This window comes from Pelodiscus sinensis, chromosome 15 (assembly GCF_052426305.1).
Source record: "Pelodiscus sinensis isolate ZL-2025 chromosome 15, ASM5242630v1, whole genome shotgun sequence".
NCBI classification, from domain to species: domain Eukaryota; kingdom Metazoa; phylum Chordata; order Testudines; family Trionychidae; genus Pelodiscus; species Pelodiscus sinensis.
In genome coordinates, this window is record NC_143066.1 from 20534393 (window position 1) to 20552836 (window position 18444).

At 48.8% G+C, this 18444-nt stretch overlaps 1 protein-coding gene across 3 annotated transcripts in view; it reads right to left on the reverse strand.

The window, feature by feature from the left end:
- The window catches only part of ABCC6 (ATP binding cassette subfamily C member 6), a 55446-nt gene that overhangs the window by 33855 nt on the left and 3147 nt on the right, over positions 1–18444 (reverse strand). For all 3 annotated transcript variants that reach the window (XM_075899373.2, XM_075899370.2, XM_075899369.2), the window contains exons 2-9: positions 14211–14387; positions 12558–12683; positions 10055–10192; positions 8031–8156; positions 5900–5961; positions 3145–3276; positions 1452–1664; positions 451–628 (exon numbers count right to left, since the gene is read on the reverse strand). In XM_075899373.2, the coding sequence (XP_075755488.2) occupies positions 451–628; positions 1452–1664; positions 3145–3276; positions 5900–5961; positions 8031–8156; positions 10055–10192; positions 12558–12683; positions 14211–14387 (1152 nt within the window). The remainder of the gene's footprint in view (positions 1–450; positions 629–1451; positions 1665–3144; positions 3277–5899; positions 5962–8030; positions 8157–10054; positions 10193–12557; positions 12684–14210; positions 14388–18444) is intronic.

An 18444-nucleotide genomic window follows, 5' to 3' on the forward strand; every position in this document is an offset into this window, starting at 1 on the left:
TTATTTAAATCCCCGCTTCTTTGCCTATGCCGGGTAAACTAGTTTACATGGTTCTGTCGACAGAGCCATGTAGTCTAGACATACCCTGAGAGTCGTGTGACTTCACCCTACAGATGAGTCTAGTCACTGCCCAGCAACAAGTGAAATAATGTCTCACTTGCTCAGGAAAGCACAGCTTTCAGCTCCTGCTCTTAAGGCCTTTTATTAGATGTAAGAGCAGCTCCACGAACCACACAACAGCAAATAGGATAATACCTTCCCCACCCCTCATGGACATTTATGCAGCTGCTTTTCACCTACAGCATAACCTCGGAATTATTTGCTAAGAATAGGTCTTTAATAACTCTTATCCCCAAATATGAATAATAGTTAATTCCATCTCACCAGCAATGTTAGTGGTTGATAAGAGGGGGGGAAAAAAGCAACTCCCAAAGAGAAAAGCTGGCTTACCTTTCTATATACTAGGCCTGTGACTGCAGTCTTCAGCCTCATTCCCAATATTAGGCACACGTACATGTATCGTTGTTCAAACAGAGTCTGGAGGCAAGCTAATAGGAACAGTAACATTGCATAGAAATAACCTTTCCAGCTGGGAGCTTCTTGGTCTGCAATGAACTCCAGGAAAAGACTATAAGAGAATGGTGAACAGATGGATGCAAACTGAGATGACAAAATATATGTTCTTATATCAAGGAAGCATTTTTAGAGAGGCCTACTGGGGATTGTTTTGGTCTTGTTAACGGCAAGGCTACAGGCTTTGTAACCCTCCCTGATAACAGCAGAAGGCTCCGAAAACAGCTCAGTGTCTAGTATGTAAAATGGCAGCACCCAACCTAATTTTTGGTTTGTTTTATTGCAGCTCAGAACATTCAACTGCTCCTTCTCATGCTGGGGCACAGCTGTCCTAGCTTAGCACTTTCCCAGCAAAGTACGGTGCATTTCCAGTGTAACATGATCTATTCCCTTAGCAGGACCATGGGTATTGCTGGACCGGCAAGCCCCAACTGGCCAGGTTCAGAAGCTCAGCCTGGGCCAGGCTGACAGTGGAGAAGTGCAGCCCCAGCTGGGGCTGGCAGAGGGGAGTGCAGCCCGAGCTGGGGTAGGAGGCAGTGGGCCAGCAGCCAGGAGCGCAACCCTGGGCAGAACTGGTGCAGTGGGGAGTGCAGCACCGGCTGGGGCGGATGGTGGAGAATGCAACCTTTGGCCAGGATTAGAGGCAGTGGGACTGGCGGCTGGGCATGCAGCCCAGGCCGGCGTCATGGGCAGCACAGCCCCAACCAGAGCTGGCAGCAGGGAGTGCAATCCCAGCTGGGAGCAGAGCCTACAGCTGGGTGGGGAGCCTTGACCTCCTCTGGTCCAGCAAACTTTGTGGTTCAGGTCCTGAGGGTGCCAAACCAGGGAGGTCCCACCTGTAAATCCTTCTAGACAGTCATTCCTGATTGTGCGTGTACCTCAGTATCTTGGGGACAGAAAACAAGAAGACATCACAGATGATTAAGCTGAGGGTACCAAGAAGGAAGTAGGTTCCAAACATGCTCCAAAATGCTTTCAACAGTGGCTCACTCTGACTTTGTTCTGGCTGCAGAAGAACCTGCACCTCTTCTGTCTTGGCCAGACCAGTTCTGCTTTGTTGATCCTTCTTATATTTGATGGATTCTGTGTTTCTAAAGAAATAAACACAAAGAAAATTGCCTGCAAGCTAGAGAAGGCCTGAAGAGTTGGACTTGTGCATCCAACAGCACTATAAATATCCCACACTTGGGATTGGGGCTTTACAAGGGGCCTGAATGGTGAGTTATTTATTTGTAGTGCGGAAGCACCTAAAAGCCCCAGACATGGAACAGGAGCCCTGTAAAAACATAGAACAAAAAGATAGTCGATGCCCCAAAGCAGTTCTGGATATTTGGACATTAACACACATTCTGCACTGGATTTCAATACAGGTAAGGGCAGTTTTAGGACCTAAATAATAAATAGCCAGCAGCACACCCTGCAGCGGAGAGCCCATAGGAAGGGAAACTCCATTAAGTTCTCCTTGCTGAGTGTTCCATCTGCAGCATACCCCTCCCACTAGTTGAATGAGATGAGGGTTGAATGACTGACTCCACTGGCCAGTCTCCTGTGCAGATAGGGATCACGATGGCCCAGGGCTGCTTCAGCTCCGCAGCTGCAGAAACAGCAGCAATGCAGCTTCCTTAATGCCTGGTTGGGAGTATTCAGCCCCCATGGTGATCTCCAGCGCACAGTCCCTCACGTAGGCTGAGCCCAGACATCGAGGATATGGCCCTATCAATCCCAGGATCTGAGAACCAGATGGTGTCAAAAGGGGCTGTGTTAGCCTGGGCTGTGGAACATGTTAGCTCTGCACTGGCTAGAAGAGACTCTCCCATCCTCTGGAACAGGGACTTACTCAGCAGAGCCAACAGCCTCGCCGGGCGCCTGGGTAAGGTAGGGGATAGGTCCTGCTCTGCACCCACAGAAGGGACAGAGTGGGGCTGCAGTGCTACCCAGAGAGCACATGGCTCCCCTGGGTAGCCCTCAGTGCTGCCTGGGGCTTGGGCAGCCATTTAAAAGGCCCAGGGCAGTGGGTGCTTTGGGCAGGGCTGGATTACCCAATAGACAAACTAAGCACATGCTTAGGGCACCAGCAAAGCAGGGGCACCAAAAACAGAGATTTTTTTTTTTAAATGTGATATTTGATATTTCAAAAAAAAGCATTGAAGTAGACATCATGGGAAAAATCAGAACTCTGCAGAACGCTCTTTTTCTCAGCTGAAAAGAATAAAAAACCCTCAGAGAACAACGTGTCAGGACAGACTTGATTCATTTTCCCTATTGTGTATGAAAGCGGACATGCTTCGTCGAGTCAGCTTCAATGAACTTATCCAGAATTTTGCAATCAGAAAATCTAGAAAGAAGCTATTTTAATTTCAGCATACATGTACGTTTTGTGTCATTTCGAAAAATAAAATTTTATTTTACGGTATAGTATTGTTTTTATTTTCAATTACATATTACACCATAATCTTTTCAGTGCTTAGGGCCTCTAAAGGTCAGAATCCAGTCCTGGCTCTGGGCCCTTTTATATCACTGGGGCAGACGCACCCTTTCCTTCCCTCCCCCCGTTGGAAGGCCTGTACTTACTGCTTGGTTCTGTTACAGTATTTATTCCATTCTCTTTCAAACTGTGAAACAATTTCCTCAGAGGAATTTTCTTTCATCAGTGACCATAAGTCGTCTGCCTCTAATGGCTGCCAATAGCCTTTCCAAACTAGCCTGTAAAACAAACAAACAACTAACACACAAGCACTGGGGGTATGTCTACACTACCCCGCTAGTTCGAACTAGCGGGGTAATGTATGCATACCGCACTTGCTAATGAAGCCCGGGATTTGAATTTCCCGGGCTTCATTAGCATAAGCGGGGAGCCGCCATTTTTAAATCCCCGCTGCTTCGAACCCCGTGTAGCGCGGCTACACGGGGCTCGAACTAGGTAGTTCGGACTAGGGTGCCTATTCCGAACTACCGGTACTCCTCGTTTCACGAGGAGTACCGGTAGTTCGGAATAGGACCCTAGTCCGAACTACCTAGTTCGAGCCCCGTGTAGCCGCGCTACACGGGGTTCGAAGCAGCGGGGATTTAAAAATGGCGGCTCCCCGCTTATGCTAATGAAGCCCGGGAAATTCAAATCCCGGGCTTCATTAGCAAGTGCGGTATGCATACATTACCCTCCTAGTTCGAACTAGGAGGGTAGTGTAGACATACCCAGAGGGATCAGTGGCCAAGAAAAATGTTCCAACTTGATAGGCCTTAAATTAGTCCTACATGTTGAGCCTAATTCTCAGTTACTCCACTCCAGTGCTTGAGACAGGGATAGAAAGATGGGGAAGGGTGCCTTGCCCCTCCATCGTAAATTAGATCAGCACTGAGGTTGTTCAAACTTGCATTCTTCCTATAACTCCTGTGAAACAGAGACAGGGCTTTGGCACAACTGAGGGTACGTCTAAACTACATGCCTCCGTCGACGGAGGCATGTAGATTACCCAGATCGGCAGAGGGAAATGAAGCCGCGATTAAAATAATCGCGGCTTCATTTAAATTTAAATGGCTGCCCCGCTCTGCCGATCAGCTGTTTGTCGGCAGATCGGGGCAGTCTGGACGCGCCGCGCCGACAAAGAAGCCTTTCTTGATCGGCACAGGTATGCCTCGTGAAACCAGGTTTACCTGTGCCGATCAAGAAAGGCTTCTTTGTCGGCGCAGCGCGTACAGACTGCCCCGATCTGCCGACAAACAGCTGATCGGCAGAGCGGGGCAGCCATTTAATTTAAATGAAGCCGCGATTATTTTAATCGCGGCTTCATTTCCCTCTGTTGATCTGGCTAATCTACATGCCTCCGTCGACGGAGGCATGTAGTCTAGACACACCCTGAGTGTCAGCCCCATTGTATGCATGCACCAGGCACCATCCTTCCATTCTGCCTGTGTTGCTTGCTGCCTTCCCCCCAAAACAGGCCAAGAGTTAACATTTATAAAGATATTTGAAAATCTCAGGAACCACTTTGCTCATAGGGTTGCCAGGTGTCCGGTTTTCTACCGGACAGTCTGGTTTTTGGGCCCTCTGCCCGGTAAAAAAACCTAGTGCAATGTCCGGTATTTCCTGATTTCCCGGCTGGGCGCTGGATGGAAGCCTGGCAGGGGCGGGAGGAGTGACTGGGAGGTGGGGCGCGATCGACTCTGGGAGCCCTGGTTGCGTGTGAGGAGGAGAAGGGGCAGCCCCGGTCCATGCTCCTGCACCCTGGTCAAGTGCATGGTGGAGCCGCAGCCAGACTGACTCGCGCGGGATGGGAGCGCCCTGAGATCTGCACAGCCCGGGTCAATCCTGCTCCCCGCCAGCTGATTCTCTCCCCCGCCCCTCCTAGCCAGCCGGTTGGTTGATTCTCCCCGACTTCTCCCGGTCTTCCCTGGCCAGTCCCTCCTTCCCCCCTTCCCCCAGCCGCCAGCTCTGCCTCCCCCTGGCTGGTTCCTGCTACGGATCTTCCCTGGCCAGCCCCACTGCACACTCCGCCACCCTGCTTCCGGTGGCCAGTTCTCACCTCCTCCTCCTCCTGAGCTCCCCCGGCCAGCTCCACCCCCCACCGGCCCCTCTCCTCACTGCTGATATTCCCCGGCCAGCTCCGTTCCACCCCACCCCCCCTCCCCCGCACCGACCAGCCCTGCTTCCCGTCGGCCCCCCCATCTCTACCAGCCAGCCCCATTCCGACCCCCCCCCATTAGCTATGTTTTCCTGTCGCCCCCTTCTCCTCCCAGCCAGCACCGCTCCCGTCTTGGCTGGTCCCTTCCCCTCCCCGCCCATGAAGCGTGTCCGGTATTTTTTTTGTGACTACCTGGTAACCCTATTTGCTCATGAAAACTAAGCAGCAGGTGCAACTTCATGATCTCCAGCAACCTTGGTACCCTGTAGAGATTGTAAAAGGTTCTCCTCCTGGCAGAAGGCAGAGATGTGAGCAGGGTTGCAGTGATCATTTTGAAGACTGGCTGGATTTTCCAAGTGTCAAAAAAAAAATCAAAATTACATGGCCTTATTCTACACTCAAGTCCTTTTCAAATCTGGATGTGAAACAGGCCTCTACTGCGCTAGTGTAACTCAGAGAACACTTGAGCCACAGGGAGTAGCATGCAGGTGTCTGAGGAAAGAACTGGACTCGTTGCTAGGAGCTCTAAGCTTATCAGCTTTGCCAGTGTCTCTTACACCTCATCTCCTCAAGTATATTTAGACCACTGTCTCCTGTTCAATTCAAAAGGTGCTAGTTGCCTAGAAAGAGAGAGGCCCTTCTGCCTTAGGCTGATGGAGCTTATCTGATATTTTGGAGTAAATGTCTCTTCCTGCTTGTTTTCTTACCCAGAGAACCACCAGAAAGTGATTTTGGAAACAAAAGAGGCACCAAGTTCTGGACACGGATTCTGCAAGAGGAAAAACAGACAAGTTTCATACGTAGAAATAGCCATGTACTGCTTACACGCAATACCCTGGTTCCCCTCCCACCCAAGAAATGACATGCAATTTGCTTATGTTAACAAACTAAGACCACAACTGCTATAAGCAGCAGATCTTTACTAATCCAAATCTGAATAGGGCCTGATCTGAGAGCACAGGGTGCCCTTTACTTCCTACTATGACCTCCAAACACTTATTTCATGTAGGAGTTGGGCTGAGACTTGTTTGAATGCAAGTTGCAAATGTCAGCATTGTATGGTAACTGCAATGAAAATGGAAGTAATGTGTGTGGATTGGGATAGGTCAAACGTTTTCCAGAATGTACCTAGAAAGCATCAATATGCCCAGTTCAACACAGGCAGAGACATGGTTCTATGGTACTGTTTATATATTCTGTCTGCTCATTTGCACTGCAAATTCTTTTCTCAGATTTTTTTTCTGTACTGGGCAAAATGTGAGAAAGTTAAATAAATACACTTGATTCTTAGGACCAATTATTTCAGGGAGTGACTTTCTGTATTCTCCCTTTGGAGAGAGCCACTTACATCTCTCCCTTTCATCTCAGATCTTCCTGAGCAAGGCAGTGAAAATAACATGGAGTATGCCTCAATTTGCCATTTAAATCTAATTTTGCACGTTAAGTGACAGCTGTTATTTCTAGATGACTGCCTCTATTCTGATCCATTCACCTCACATGTGGGACTGTAGGATTGGTCAATGCCACTTAGTTTTCACTGTCAAACATCCTTATTTTTGTTTGTGTATGTGTTTCTCTACAGTACATAAAATATGGTGCTAGAAGTAATAACACTTTGAGGCCCATTTCTATTAAAGAAGGCTTCCAAGGGACCTTTTTATATCAAATAATCTTTTTAATTGCCTCACTAACTGGTCTCAGAGTGGCAGAGCACCTGCAACGCCAGTTGAAGTCAGTGGGAGCTAGAGCTGTCCAAGGCTGGAAGTTCAAGCTAGACAAATCTAGACTAGATCTGAGGTATAGATTTTTAACTGAGAGGGTAATTAACCAGTGGGACTAATAACCAAGGCTGTGTCCAGACTCAGGGGTTTTTTCGGGAAAAGTAGCCTTTTCCCGAAAAAACTTCCCCTGCGTCCAGACTCAAGCCGCGTTCTTTCGAAATTATTTCGAAAGAACGCGGCTTTTCTTTCGATGGCGGTAAACCTTGTTTCACGAGGAAGAACGCCTTCTTTCGAAAGTTCCTCTTTCGAAAGAAGGTGTTCTTCAATGTAAATAGGGCTTCCTCAAAAGAGAGCATCCAGACTCGCTGGGTGCTCTCTTTCGAAAAAGCGGATTGCTCTTTCGAAAGATCCGCCTGCAGTCTAGACGCGATCTTTCGAAAGAGCCTCTTTCGAAAGAAGCCTGCAGTCTAGACATAGCCCAAGGGTGGTGGTGGATGCTCCATCAATGGAAATTTTAAAACGAAGGTTGGATGTTTCTCTAAATGATACATTCTTGTTCAAACAGGCATTAATTTAGGGAGGTCCTTTTCTTAGTGCAATATAAGAGGTTATACTAGATCAGTGGTCCCCAACCTTTAGAGGCTCCCGGGCGCCTGGGGGCGGGGCCACTCACGCGCCGGGCGCCCGGGGGCGGGGCCGCGCGTCCTGGGGCACGCCAGGGGCGGGGATGCCCTTGCACCTGGCGCCGGCATGTGCCCCAGGGCCGGGGCCGCCCAAGCGCCTTGTGCCGTGGGCCTGGGGCCGGCGCCACCGCCCGAGCCGCGCGCCTGGGGCTGGCACCGGCGCCGCGCGCCCGCATGTGCCCCGGGGCTGGTGCCCGCGGGCACCGCTTTGGGGACCACTGTACTAGATGATCATAGGTTCCCTAATCTAGGAAACAATGAAAATCAAGATGGGGCCCAGAAACCCAGGTATACCAAATTGCTAATCACTGTATAAGACGCTGGCCTGTATGTAGGCTGCCATGTTTTCATCTCAGACATTGATCTTCACTGCCCATTTCTAGTGGGTTTCAGACAAAGGATGCATGAACTTTTAAGAAGTTAAACATACTTACAGAGTCCTTGACAACTTTTGAGAAGAAGGGAGGCCAATCTGTAAAGAAGAACAGTACGACCTCTACTAGCAGCAGGATAAAATAAATGTAAGAGGTGACATGACGGAAGGGGTCCTCTGGGAAGCCCTGCAAAAACAGAGACTTGCTAAAGTTGAGGTAAAACACTTCATCTGAAATTACGAAAGAAATGAGGATTCATACACTGTATAAGCCGTAAGCTCTGAGTGTTGCTGTAGATGTGTGCCAAGTGCATTTCTTGCATCAACTTCTTACAGAGTGCGCTATATAGGAGTTAAATTACTGGTGCTGATATAGAAATCTCAAGCTATATGAAAATCACAACACATGCACTAATAAACCACTGGGGGGAGCCAGAGCGCAACTAGTTTAGAGCAGGGGTTCTCAAACTTCATTGCATAGTGACCCTGTCTCACAACAAAAATTACTATACGACCCAAGAGGAGGGACCGTAGTCTGAGGCAGCCTGACCCCACCTACCCCAGCCCTAACTGAGCCCTGCCAGCTGGGGCTGAAGCCCTCTTTTGCTTTGGTACTGGGCCCCGGCAAGTCTATGCTTGGCAACCCCGTTAACTGGGAGTTAAAAATTTCAGTTTCTGCAGTATTTCTTCACACAATACAGAGTCAACCTGTGAAACTCCTTGCCAGAGGATGTTGTGATGACCAGGACTTTAACAGAGTTCAAAAAAAGAAGTAGGTAAATTCATGGAGGATAGGTCCATCAATGGCTATTAGTCAGGAGGGCAGAAATGGTGCCCTTAGCCTCTGTTTGTCAGAGTTTTGGAATGGGTGATGGGGAGGAATCACTTGATGATTACTGCTCTGTTCATTTCCTCTAGAGCATTTGGCATTGGCCACTCTCAGAGGTCAGGATGCTGGGCTAGATGGACCTTTGGTCTGACCCAGTATGGTTGTTCTTATGGGATTTTCCAAAGATCCTAAAAGAGCTAGATGCTGAAATCTACACACACAAGTGAGAAACAAACAAAAAAAGCCAAACCCTCACTGATGTGGCACCGACTGAGAAGAAGAAAGACACTCCTCACATTCCCCTAGGGGGGCTCAGCCTAGTAGACTTTATGAATTCCAGACTCATGGTGGGGTGCTGTGGGGGCTGGAGCCCCAGCGTGAGCTCCCCAATGTTGGGGCCCCCTGAGCCTCGGGGGCCAGATCCAGGCAAGCCAGGGGCCGCATCCAGTCCCCGGGCCTCAGGTTCCTCACCTCTGAAGCAATACATTTAACTAGTTAACCAATTCAATGGGATTTTACATCCCTAATTCCTATATGGGAAAGGGAATAAGCGTTAACAGCATAACGCACTTTTATACTAGTAAAACTGTCCACCCTACAGCTATACAGGAATTACTATGCTGGTAAAAATCCATGCCCCAATTAACAGTTATAATGGTACAAAATTTATGTGCAGACCAGGCCTTAGTAACAGCACTAAAATTAAAACAGCACTCCCCCCCCCACCACTTTTGTATGAATTGGGTGCTCAGAAAAGCTATGGGTCCTGGAGATTCAAGGGCTCTTTTTACCTAGGGTGCGTATCTTATTTCGATGTTATCTCAAAACAGCTTATTTTGAAATTTGGCACTGTCTTCACAATACTTATTTTGAAATAAATCGCTATTCCAAAATGTCTCTTACTTCTCCTGGAGTGAGGTTTACAGGGATGTCGTTATTTTGCAATAATAGGCGCGCTCAAAAGACGAGCTATAGCTATTGCACTGCAGTGTAGGCGTAGCGCTATAGAACCGATGCAGCATGGGTAGCAGCCGTCAACATTTCTTTCAAATTGCCTGGCCAATGCTCCTCCACCCTAATTCAGCGCAGCAACTTGGAGAGGGCAATTCATCCTACTGCCTCTTTCGTTCTTGACAAAGCCTCTCACTGGGGATGGCTTTATTTTTCTAGCAGGAGAGCTCTCTTCTGCTGGCAAAGCCTGACTACACAGGAGACCTTACCAGTGGCACATGCTCACATTAGTACGTTCTGCTTACCCCTGCCAGGGCTTGTTGAATTTTAGAACTAAGAGTCACAGCAGCAGCAAGGAACGACAGCAGCCAATAAATCATCAAGATGCCTGAAGACTGGACACCCTTCAGCCTCTCAAACTGGGTGAGAAACACTGCAGGGATCTGGGAAGAAGAGAGAAATAACTAATAGTTCCAAGTTAATGGTCAATACAGTTTTTCATCCAGTGTCAGATCAGTTAATGAGCCTACCTAGTGTTCCCGTTAAGGTGAAATTTAATTCTACCATGTGTAGGCTGTGAGAAATGGAATCCTCTCTCCTGTTTGCATGAGGCCACACTGCGGTCATTACTGTAGTCCCACCGGGTTTCATAGCCTCTGCTGCATCCATTCCCGCATCGTGTTTTGGGTCAGTGGATCCATACAGGTGCAGACTGAGTGGCCACACCACTGTGCCAGCTCAGGCCTGCTACCCCTTCATGCAGCACCACGGATGAAGTCTCACAGAGCGCAGCTCCACAGCGAACAGGTTTTTACAGACACAGACTCACCGGTAGAACCCCATCAGTTCTGCTGTCTACAGCAGTGGTCTCTAAACTTTTTACGCCCAAGGTCACTTTTTAAATGTCAGAACAAGCCAAGATCTACTGCCCCATCCTTCTCCCAAGAACCCACCCCCTGAAGTCCCGCACTCTCTGTTCTCCTTCTCTCCATCACTTGCTATCCCCAGCTCTTATACACTCTCAGTGTACTGCTACATTGCCGCTTTTGTTCTGATTCTTTGTAGGAAGAGATTTTTCCAACATTTGGCCTGTTTCTCCATGTTTTTCCATTCCATTTGGCCAACATTTTTCCAACATCTGGGCCAAATGTCAGAAAAACCCCTTCTTTCAGAAGCCCCCTTATTCCTTGTGAAATGGGGAATACAGCGGTTGCCGAAAGAGCGAGTTTGCTCTTCCGCTAAAAAAAGCAGACGCAGAAGCGTTTTTCCAGGATACCTCTGAAATCCCGGGAAAACTCCTGTAGTCTAGCCATACCCTCACTGGGTTGAGACAGGATGTGTGGGCTCTGGAGTGGGAATGAGGGATTTGGGTGTGGGAAGGGGTGTGCGGTGCAAGCTCTGGGAGGGAATTTGGATGCAGGAGGATGTGGAAAAGGTGATGCTGGCTTGGGGAGGGAGCTCCAGGTTGGGGAGTGTTGGGGTCAGGTGTAGGGTTGGGGTAATGAGCAAGCCACAGACTTGTGGATATGAGGGTGCAGGAGTTTGGGTTGGGGTATGTGAAGGGCTCAGGGCAGGGAGGTTGGGAGTATGATGGGCTCAGGACACAGATTTGTGATGTATGGAGGGTGCAGAAGTGTTGTGGCAGAAGACTGAGGATGTGGGGGTGCAGGAGTTTGGGGATGTGAGAGGGTCAGGACAGGGGGTTCCAGTGTATGATAGGCTCAGATTTGGGGTTGAAGGGCGGTACAGGAGTGTTATGATGCTGTGGCAAGATGGGAGCTTGGCCCTAATTAGGTGTTTGTTGCCCAGGCTTCATTTTTAAATAAAATACTATGTCAAACACAAAAAGTTTCAGCATTCTCTTTATTTATGAGAAGGGCGGGGAACCTGTTTTGAGTTGGGGTCATTGACCCACAGAGAAGTCAGTTGGGGCCACACAAGTGAGGTACAAAAAAATAACTCCTCCAAAACCCTCCAAGCCTCACTGTGGCCCCAACTGTGCTGGTGGATGATTGGGACATGGTAGTGGGGAAGGGTGCTAGTGGGTGTTGTGGCAGGGGACAGGGTGCTGTGGCAGAGGACAGGGTGCTATTGGGGGCAGGATACAGGGTGCCAGTCGGGGCAGAGGACAGGGTGCTGTGACAGGGACAGGGTGTTGGTGGGGGCAGGGCACAGGGAGTCCCCAGCATGCACCTCCTCCCAGGACTCCTACCCCCTGCCTCCCCACAGGGGAAGGACGTCCAGGCATGCACCTCCTCTGGGGACTCCTCCCACCTCCCCCCATGTAGGAAGTCCCTAGCGTGTACTTCCTCCAGGGACTCCTCCCCACCATTCTCCACCCTCCCCCCCAGCAGAGGAGGGAAGCCCCGGCGCGTGCCATTTCTGGGGATTCCCACCTTCTCCTCCTGCACAGCAAGTCCCCGGCACAACACAGACCTGGGTTCTGGTACCGTGCCGGCTGTTTGGGAGAGGGGGAGCAGCCAGTGCACTTCCTGAAACCCCAGAAGTGGCACGCAGCTGCCAGACTTCCTTCCACCCCACAGGAAGCAGGCACTACCTCCATTGTCGCTGGAGGTAGGTAATGGGGCTTCTTGGGGAAGTGAGGGGAAATGGCGGGGGGGGGGCCTGAATGCCTCGCGATCAACTGTTCGAGCCCTCCTGATTGGCCAGTCAATCGCGATTGATGGGTTGGTGACCATGGGTCTACAGAGTCATCTGCACCCACAGATGATGAGGGGAAAGAGGGCTAAGATTAACACTGCCCCATAATAGTGAACTTGAAACTTATATTTTAATAAAAGGAATTACCATTGTGATCCCCACAATTGCTGGGCTAATGAAGAACACTGGAGCTCGCAGGATTCCTTGACTGATTTCCCAAAAAGTATAGAAGAGGTTAGAAAAACACAGTAATATCAATATGAATCCAAGTACCTGGAACAGGAGAACAAACATGTTGGAATAGATTGTTTAAGGACAAGTACGATAACAGTAGTGTATGTACTGTAAGGTATCTGAGTGGTTAAAGGGGCGGTTTGGGACATAGTGGCTACATCTAGACTGCACACTTCCTTTGGAAGAAGCTTTTCCAGAAGAGATCTCCCAAAAAACGTGTTCCAAAAGAGAGCGTCCACACTGCCAAAGCACATCGAAAAAGCAATCTTCGAAAGACAGCATTCACGTTAAATAGACATTATCTCACATTTAAGCTGTGATTGCTATGGATGGAGTGGCCACCAAGGCACCTGTGCTTTTTCCTCTTTCCTCTTCTTCGTCCACATACACCTTTTTCCGAAAAAGCTCTCTTGAAAAAAGGCTTCTTTCTGATAGAAAGAGGTTTACCAATGTCAGAAAAAAACCCTTTGTTCTTTCTATTTTTTTTTGAAAGTATGCGACTGCAGTGTGGATGTTAGTTTTTTTCAGAAAACAGATATTTTTATGAAAAAAGTCTGTAGTGTAGACATAGCGGCTACGTCTACACTGGCCCCTTTTCCGGAAGGGGCATGTAAATTTCACTAGTCGTCGTAGGGAAATCCGCGGGGGATTTAAATATCCCCCGCGGCATTTAAATAAAAATGTCCGCCGCTTTTTTCCGGCTTTTAAAAAAGCCGGAAAAGAGCGTCTAGACTGGCCCCGATCCTCCGGAAAAAGTGCCCTTTTCCGGAGGCTCTTATTCCTACTTTGAAGTAGGAATAAGACCCTCCGGAAAAGGGCACTTTTTCCGGAGGATCGGGGCCAGTCTAGACGCTCTTTTCCGGCTTTTTTAAAAGCCGGAAAAAAGCGGCGGACATTTTTATTTAAATGCCGCGGGGGATATTTAAATCCCCCGCGGATTTCCCTACGACGACTAGTGAAATTTACATGCCCCTTCCGGAAAAGGGGCCAGTGTAGACGTAGCCAGCCAGTGTGATTAGGAGTTCAGGAAGTAGGGGCAGGTTAAGATAGAGTGTGCTCTAAAGACTGTAATTCCATTTAAGCCAGATCCTGAAATCCTTACTCACTCCTTGGCCAGAAGTGAGCTTACCCAATTAAGAAGTGATCTGGCACTTAATACGGGAGATCCACATTCAGACAAAAGCAATGTACCCTACGCAGACATGTGTTACTAACCTCCAAGCAGAAGGAAGACTGGGGGGATTCAAAGGAGATTATCAAGACAGTTTTAAGAATTAAAAAAAATAAATTTCTTCATCCTAGTCATGATAAACTTAGCATCAAAACCCAGGCTCCCATACTAGCCAGCGTGACCCTAGTGGAGTAAACACCAGACAGGGGCTCAGGAGATCTGACTTTGCACTGGCTTACTTAATGAGCTAGGTCAATTTCCTTTACCATTCTGTACCTTAGTTTCCCCATCTGTAAAATGGAAATTACGATATTGCCCCCTTTGCAAAGTGCTTTGAGAGCTACTGATGAAAAGTACTAGAATTCATAGTTAGGTATTATTTCTATGAGCATTACCATTTTAGTTTTGAAGAGGTGCGACATTCTGATATATCCTCTGCTGTGGTGCTCAAGATACAGGTAATAGAATGGAAAACAGATCCAAAGATAGGCACAGGGTATCCAGGCAATGACTGTACTCTGGAAGCACTGTGTAAAGTGTGGGTTACCTGTATACCACGTCTGATTCCAATGCTGCAACAAGAGAAACAGAGAAATGGTTTGCCACAGCCTACTATGGGTCTTACCCATATCTTGGACCATATGGAAAGACAGAGAGAATGGACCAAATCATCCAGGTAAAAGAGGAGTAAAAACGGGACCCTTGTGGTAAGTGGCTGTCTGGAATGTGTGTTTGTGTGTGGGGGAGTTATTTGCAGTGTGCTGAGCTTGTGTTTCTGTTTGGTTTGTTTGTTTGTTTGCTTTGTTTGTTTGAAGGAGCTTCTAAAAGGTTTGAAATCTAGAAGCCTCTGTTAATTGGCTGAGCCTCAGTCAGGGGGAGGGGCTACCAGAGCTATATAAGCCTGTGACTCAGCAACCAGGGAGAGCGTGACCAGGAACAGCTAACAGGAGAGTTTGGAGAGGTAGTTTAGAGGGCACTAGTGACTTCTGACCTTCTTTAAAACATAACTCTTAAAATAATCTCTACTCCAGAGGTTTAAAAAGAATCCCAGTTTATACTTAAACTTATTCATTAGAAAAATGGAGACAGAAGCCCAGCAGCAGAGTGGGTGGGGGCTATCCTGTTTATTGCGTCGAGTGTAACATGTATGATTACCTGCCCTGTGGGAGGGTAGCGTATGTGTGCACCTGTTGCAAGGAGCTCCTGACCCTCAGAGACCGAGTTCGGGCTTTGGAGGCCAGGGTGGCTGAACTGGAGGAGCTAAGGGAGGTAGAGAGCTATGCTGATGAGACTTTCCGGGACACTGTAGTACTGTCCCACCTCCAGTCTGAGAGCCCCAGTGCTCTTAAGGAGGATGAGAGTCTCAAGGGAACAGAGCATTCAATGGGAGCAGAGGGGAACCATCCCGTAGTTGGGACCCTCCTCCCAGAGGATGTTGCGGTATCCTCTCGCACTGAGGATACCTCTGAGGGGGAGGGAACATCAGTTAGGAAGAGGCAGGTGTTAGTAGTGGGTGATTCGATCGTTAGAAACATAGATAGCTGGGTTTGTGATGACCGGGAGAACCGTATGGTCACTTGCCTGCCTGGTGCGAAGGTTGCGGATCTCTTGAGGCATCTAGACAGACTTATGTGTAGTGCTGGGGAGGAGCCAGTGGTCGTGGTACATGTAGATACCAATGACATAGGGAAGGGTAGGAGAGATGTCCTGGAGGCCAAATTTAGGCTGCTAGGAAAGAGACTGAAATCCAGGACCTCTATGGTGGCATTCTTGGAAATGCTTCCAGTTCCACGCGCAGGGCCAGGTAGGCAAGCAGAGCTTCAGAGTCTCAATGCGTGGATGAGACGATGGTGTAGGGAAGAGGGGTTTAGATTTATTAGGAACTGGTGACACTTTTGGGAGAGGGGGAGCTTATACAGGAAGGATGGGCTCCACCTAAACCAGGGTGGAACCAGACTGCTGGCACTAAACATTAAAAAGGCCGTAGAGCAGTTTTTAAACTAAGAGATGGGGGAAAGCCGATTGGTGCGGAGATGCACGTAAATCGGAGGGAGACTTCTCTTAGAAGAGAATCCATTGATAGAGATTCTCTAAGCTGTAGTCGGAAAAAGAGGAGGGGAGAGGGCAAACCATTGGCCAGAGCAGACAAACAACCGCATACAAAGGAATCCAATGCATCAGGGAAGGGCAGACAAATAACCAGTGGCAAATTTCTAAAGTGCTTGTACACAAATGCTAGGAGTCTGACTAATAAGATGGGTGAACTAGAGTACCTCGTATTAAATTAGGAGATTGACATAATAGGCATCACTGAAACCTGGTGGAATGAGGAAAATCTGTGGGACACAATCATACCAGGATATAAAATATATAGAAAGGATTGAGCAGGCCGGGTGGGTGGCGGAGTGGCACTGTATGTGAAAGATAATGTAGAATCAAATGAAATAAAAATAGTAAATGAATCAACATGTTCAATAGAATCGCTATGGATAGTAATTCCATGCTCCAATAATAAGAAATTAGCAGTAGGGATATATTACCGACCACCTGACCAGGACAGCGATACTGACATTGAAATGCTGAGGGAGATTAGAGAGGCTACCAAAATAAAGAACTCTATAATAATGGGGGATTTTAATTACCCCCATATTGACTGGATACATGTCACCTCAGGAAGAGAAGCGGAGATAAAATTTCTCAATGGCTTAAATGACTGCTTCTTGGAGCAGCTAGTGCAGGAACCCACAAGGGGAGAGGCAATTCTTGATTTAGTCCTGAGTGGAGTGCGGCCAAGTCCGCCTATAGCCACGGGGTGCCCCTGCAGGTTAGAGTCAAAGATTGTTCCAAGCATGTGGACCAGGGAGACAGGAAGGCTAGTTAAGGGTTGTCAACAGATAAGATAGGGTAAAGAGAAGGATTAGGAAGAAAGATAAAGCCTCTTAAATTAAGTATATAAACTGCATTCTGTTATTTCCTTTTGTACCTGACATCTTTAATATATCTCATGGAATGTATTTAAAAAATACCACGACCAGATAGTTGGAGGTAAGGTGTTAGAATAATAAAACTAACAGTACAACAGTTACAAGATTCAGAGAGGTAGTCGTGTTTGTCTGTTTCAGCAAAAATAACAAGGAGTCCTGTGGCAATTTAAAGATTAACACATTTATTAAGGCATAAACTTTCGTGGGCTGCAGCTCACTCTGTCAGATGCATGAAGTGAAAGGATCAGATGGAAGGGATATATACATACATACGCTACAGCTACACTGCAGTGCTAACCCACGTTTTAACAGCAAGCGCATTCTTTTGAAATATAACAGGCTCTCTATTCCGACATCCCTGTAAACCTTATTCCACAAGGCTCTGTGTAGACTAGGGATGTTAAATATTGGTTAATTGAATAGTTGAGTAACCTCATGCATTTTTATCAGTGTTGACTATTCTATAGTCCCCAGGGGCGGGGGCCGGCAGCCACTGTATCAGAGGCAGCAGTGCAGGGTGCCACGTGGGAGCTGGTCTACTAGGAGAGCCAGTTTAAAAACCAGCTCTCCTTCTGGATCAGCTGCCTGTCGCCCAGTGCTGCTGCCTCTGATAAAGGCAGCAGTGTGGGGTGGCAGCAGCCCCTGTCTAAGGTAGGGTTGCCAGATGGCTGAAACAAAAATACCGAACACCCCACCCCCCCCAAAAAAAAACCACTGGGAAAAAATGTTGTTGAAGGAAAAAAAAGGGGGCAGGTCCAAAGTTGTTGAGCAAGGGGGAAAAAAAAGACTCCAAAAACCTGGATCACTGCTAGGGGTTACCAGGTAGTCATTAAAAAAAAAAAAACGGACACACTTCATGGGTGGGGAGGAGGAGGACCGGACAGGAAGGGAGTGGTGCTGGCCGGGAAGGGGGGGCCTGGAAACAGCTAATGGGGGGGGCAATGGGGCTGGATGGGGGAGATGGGAGGGCCAACAGGAAGCAGGTCTGGTCGTGGGGAGGGGTCAGGCGGAACGGTGCTGGCCGCGGGATATTGGGGGGGGACCGGCCGGCAGGGGGCGGGGCTGGCCGGGAGTAAGTGGGGGAGGCGGGAAGCACAGCTGGGGGGAATCAGGGGCCAGGAGGGTGGCCGGGAGGAAGGGGGGGCGGGAAGCAGAGCTGGCGGGGGGGGGGTGCAGGGGAATGGCTGGGGAAGATCAGGAGGGGAAGTGGGGGAGAACCGGCCGGCCGTGGGGGGGGTGAGCAAATTGGCCGGCGGGGAGCGGGACTGACCCAGGCAGTTGCTGCCTGTCCCACGCAGGCTACCAGCGACGCACGAGCGAGGAGGAGGCTTCCCCTCCTCCTCACACTCAACCGACTGAGGGCTCCCAGCGGAAATCACAGCCCCGCCTCCCAGCTGGGACTCCCAACCGCTCCCCCCACCCGCGCCATGCTTCCGTCCAGTGCGCAGCCAGAAAAATCAGAAAATACCAGACATTGCACATGTCCGGTATTTTCTGACTTTTTTTACCAGACAGAGCGCGCAAATATTGGACTGTCCGGTACAATACCGGACACTTGGCAACCCTAGTCTAAGGGGGGTCTGAGCTCCTGCACTCAGCACGAGCCGGAACTGAGACGGGCTGCTGGCCAGCCTGCTAAAAAATT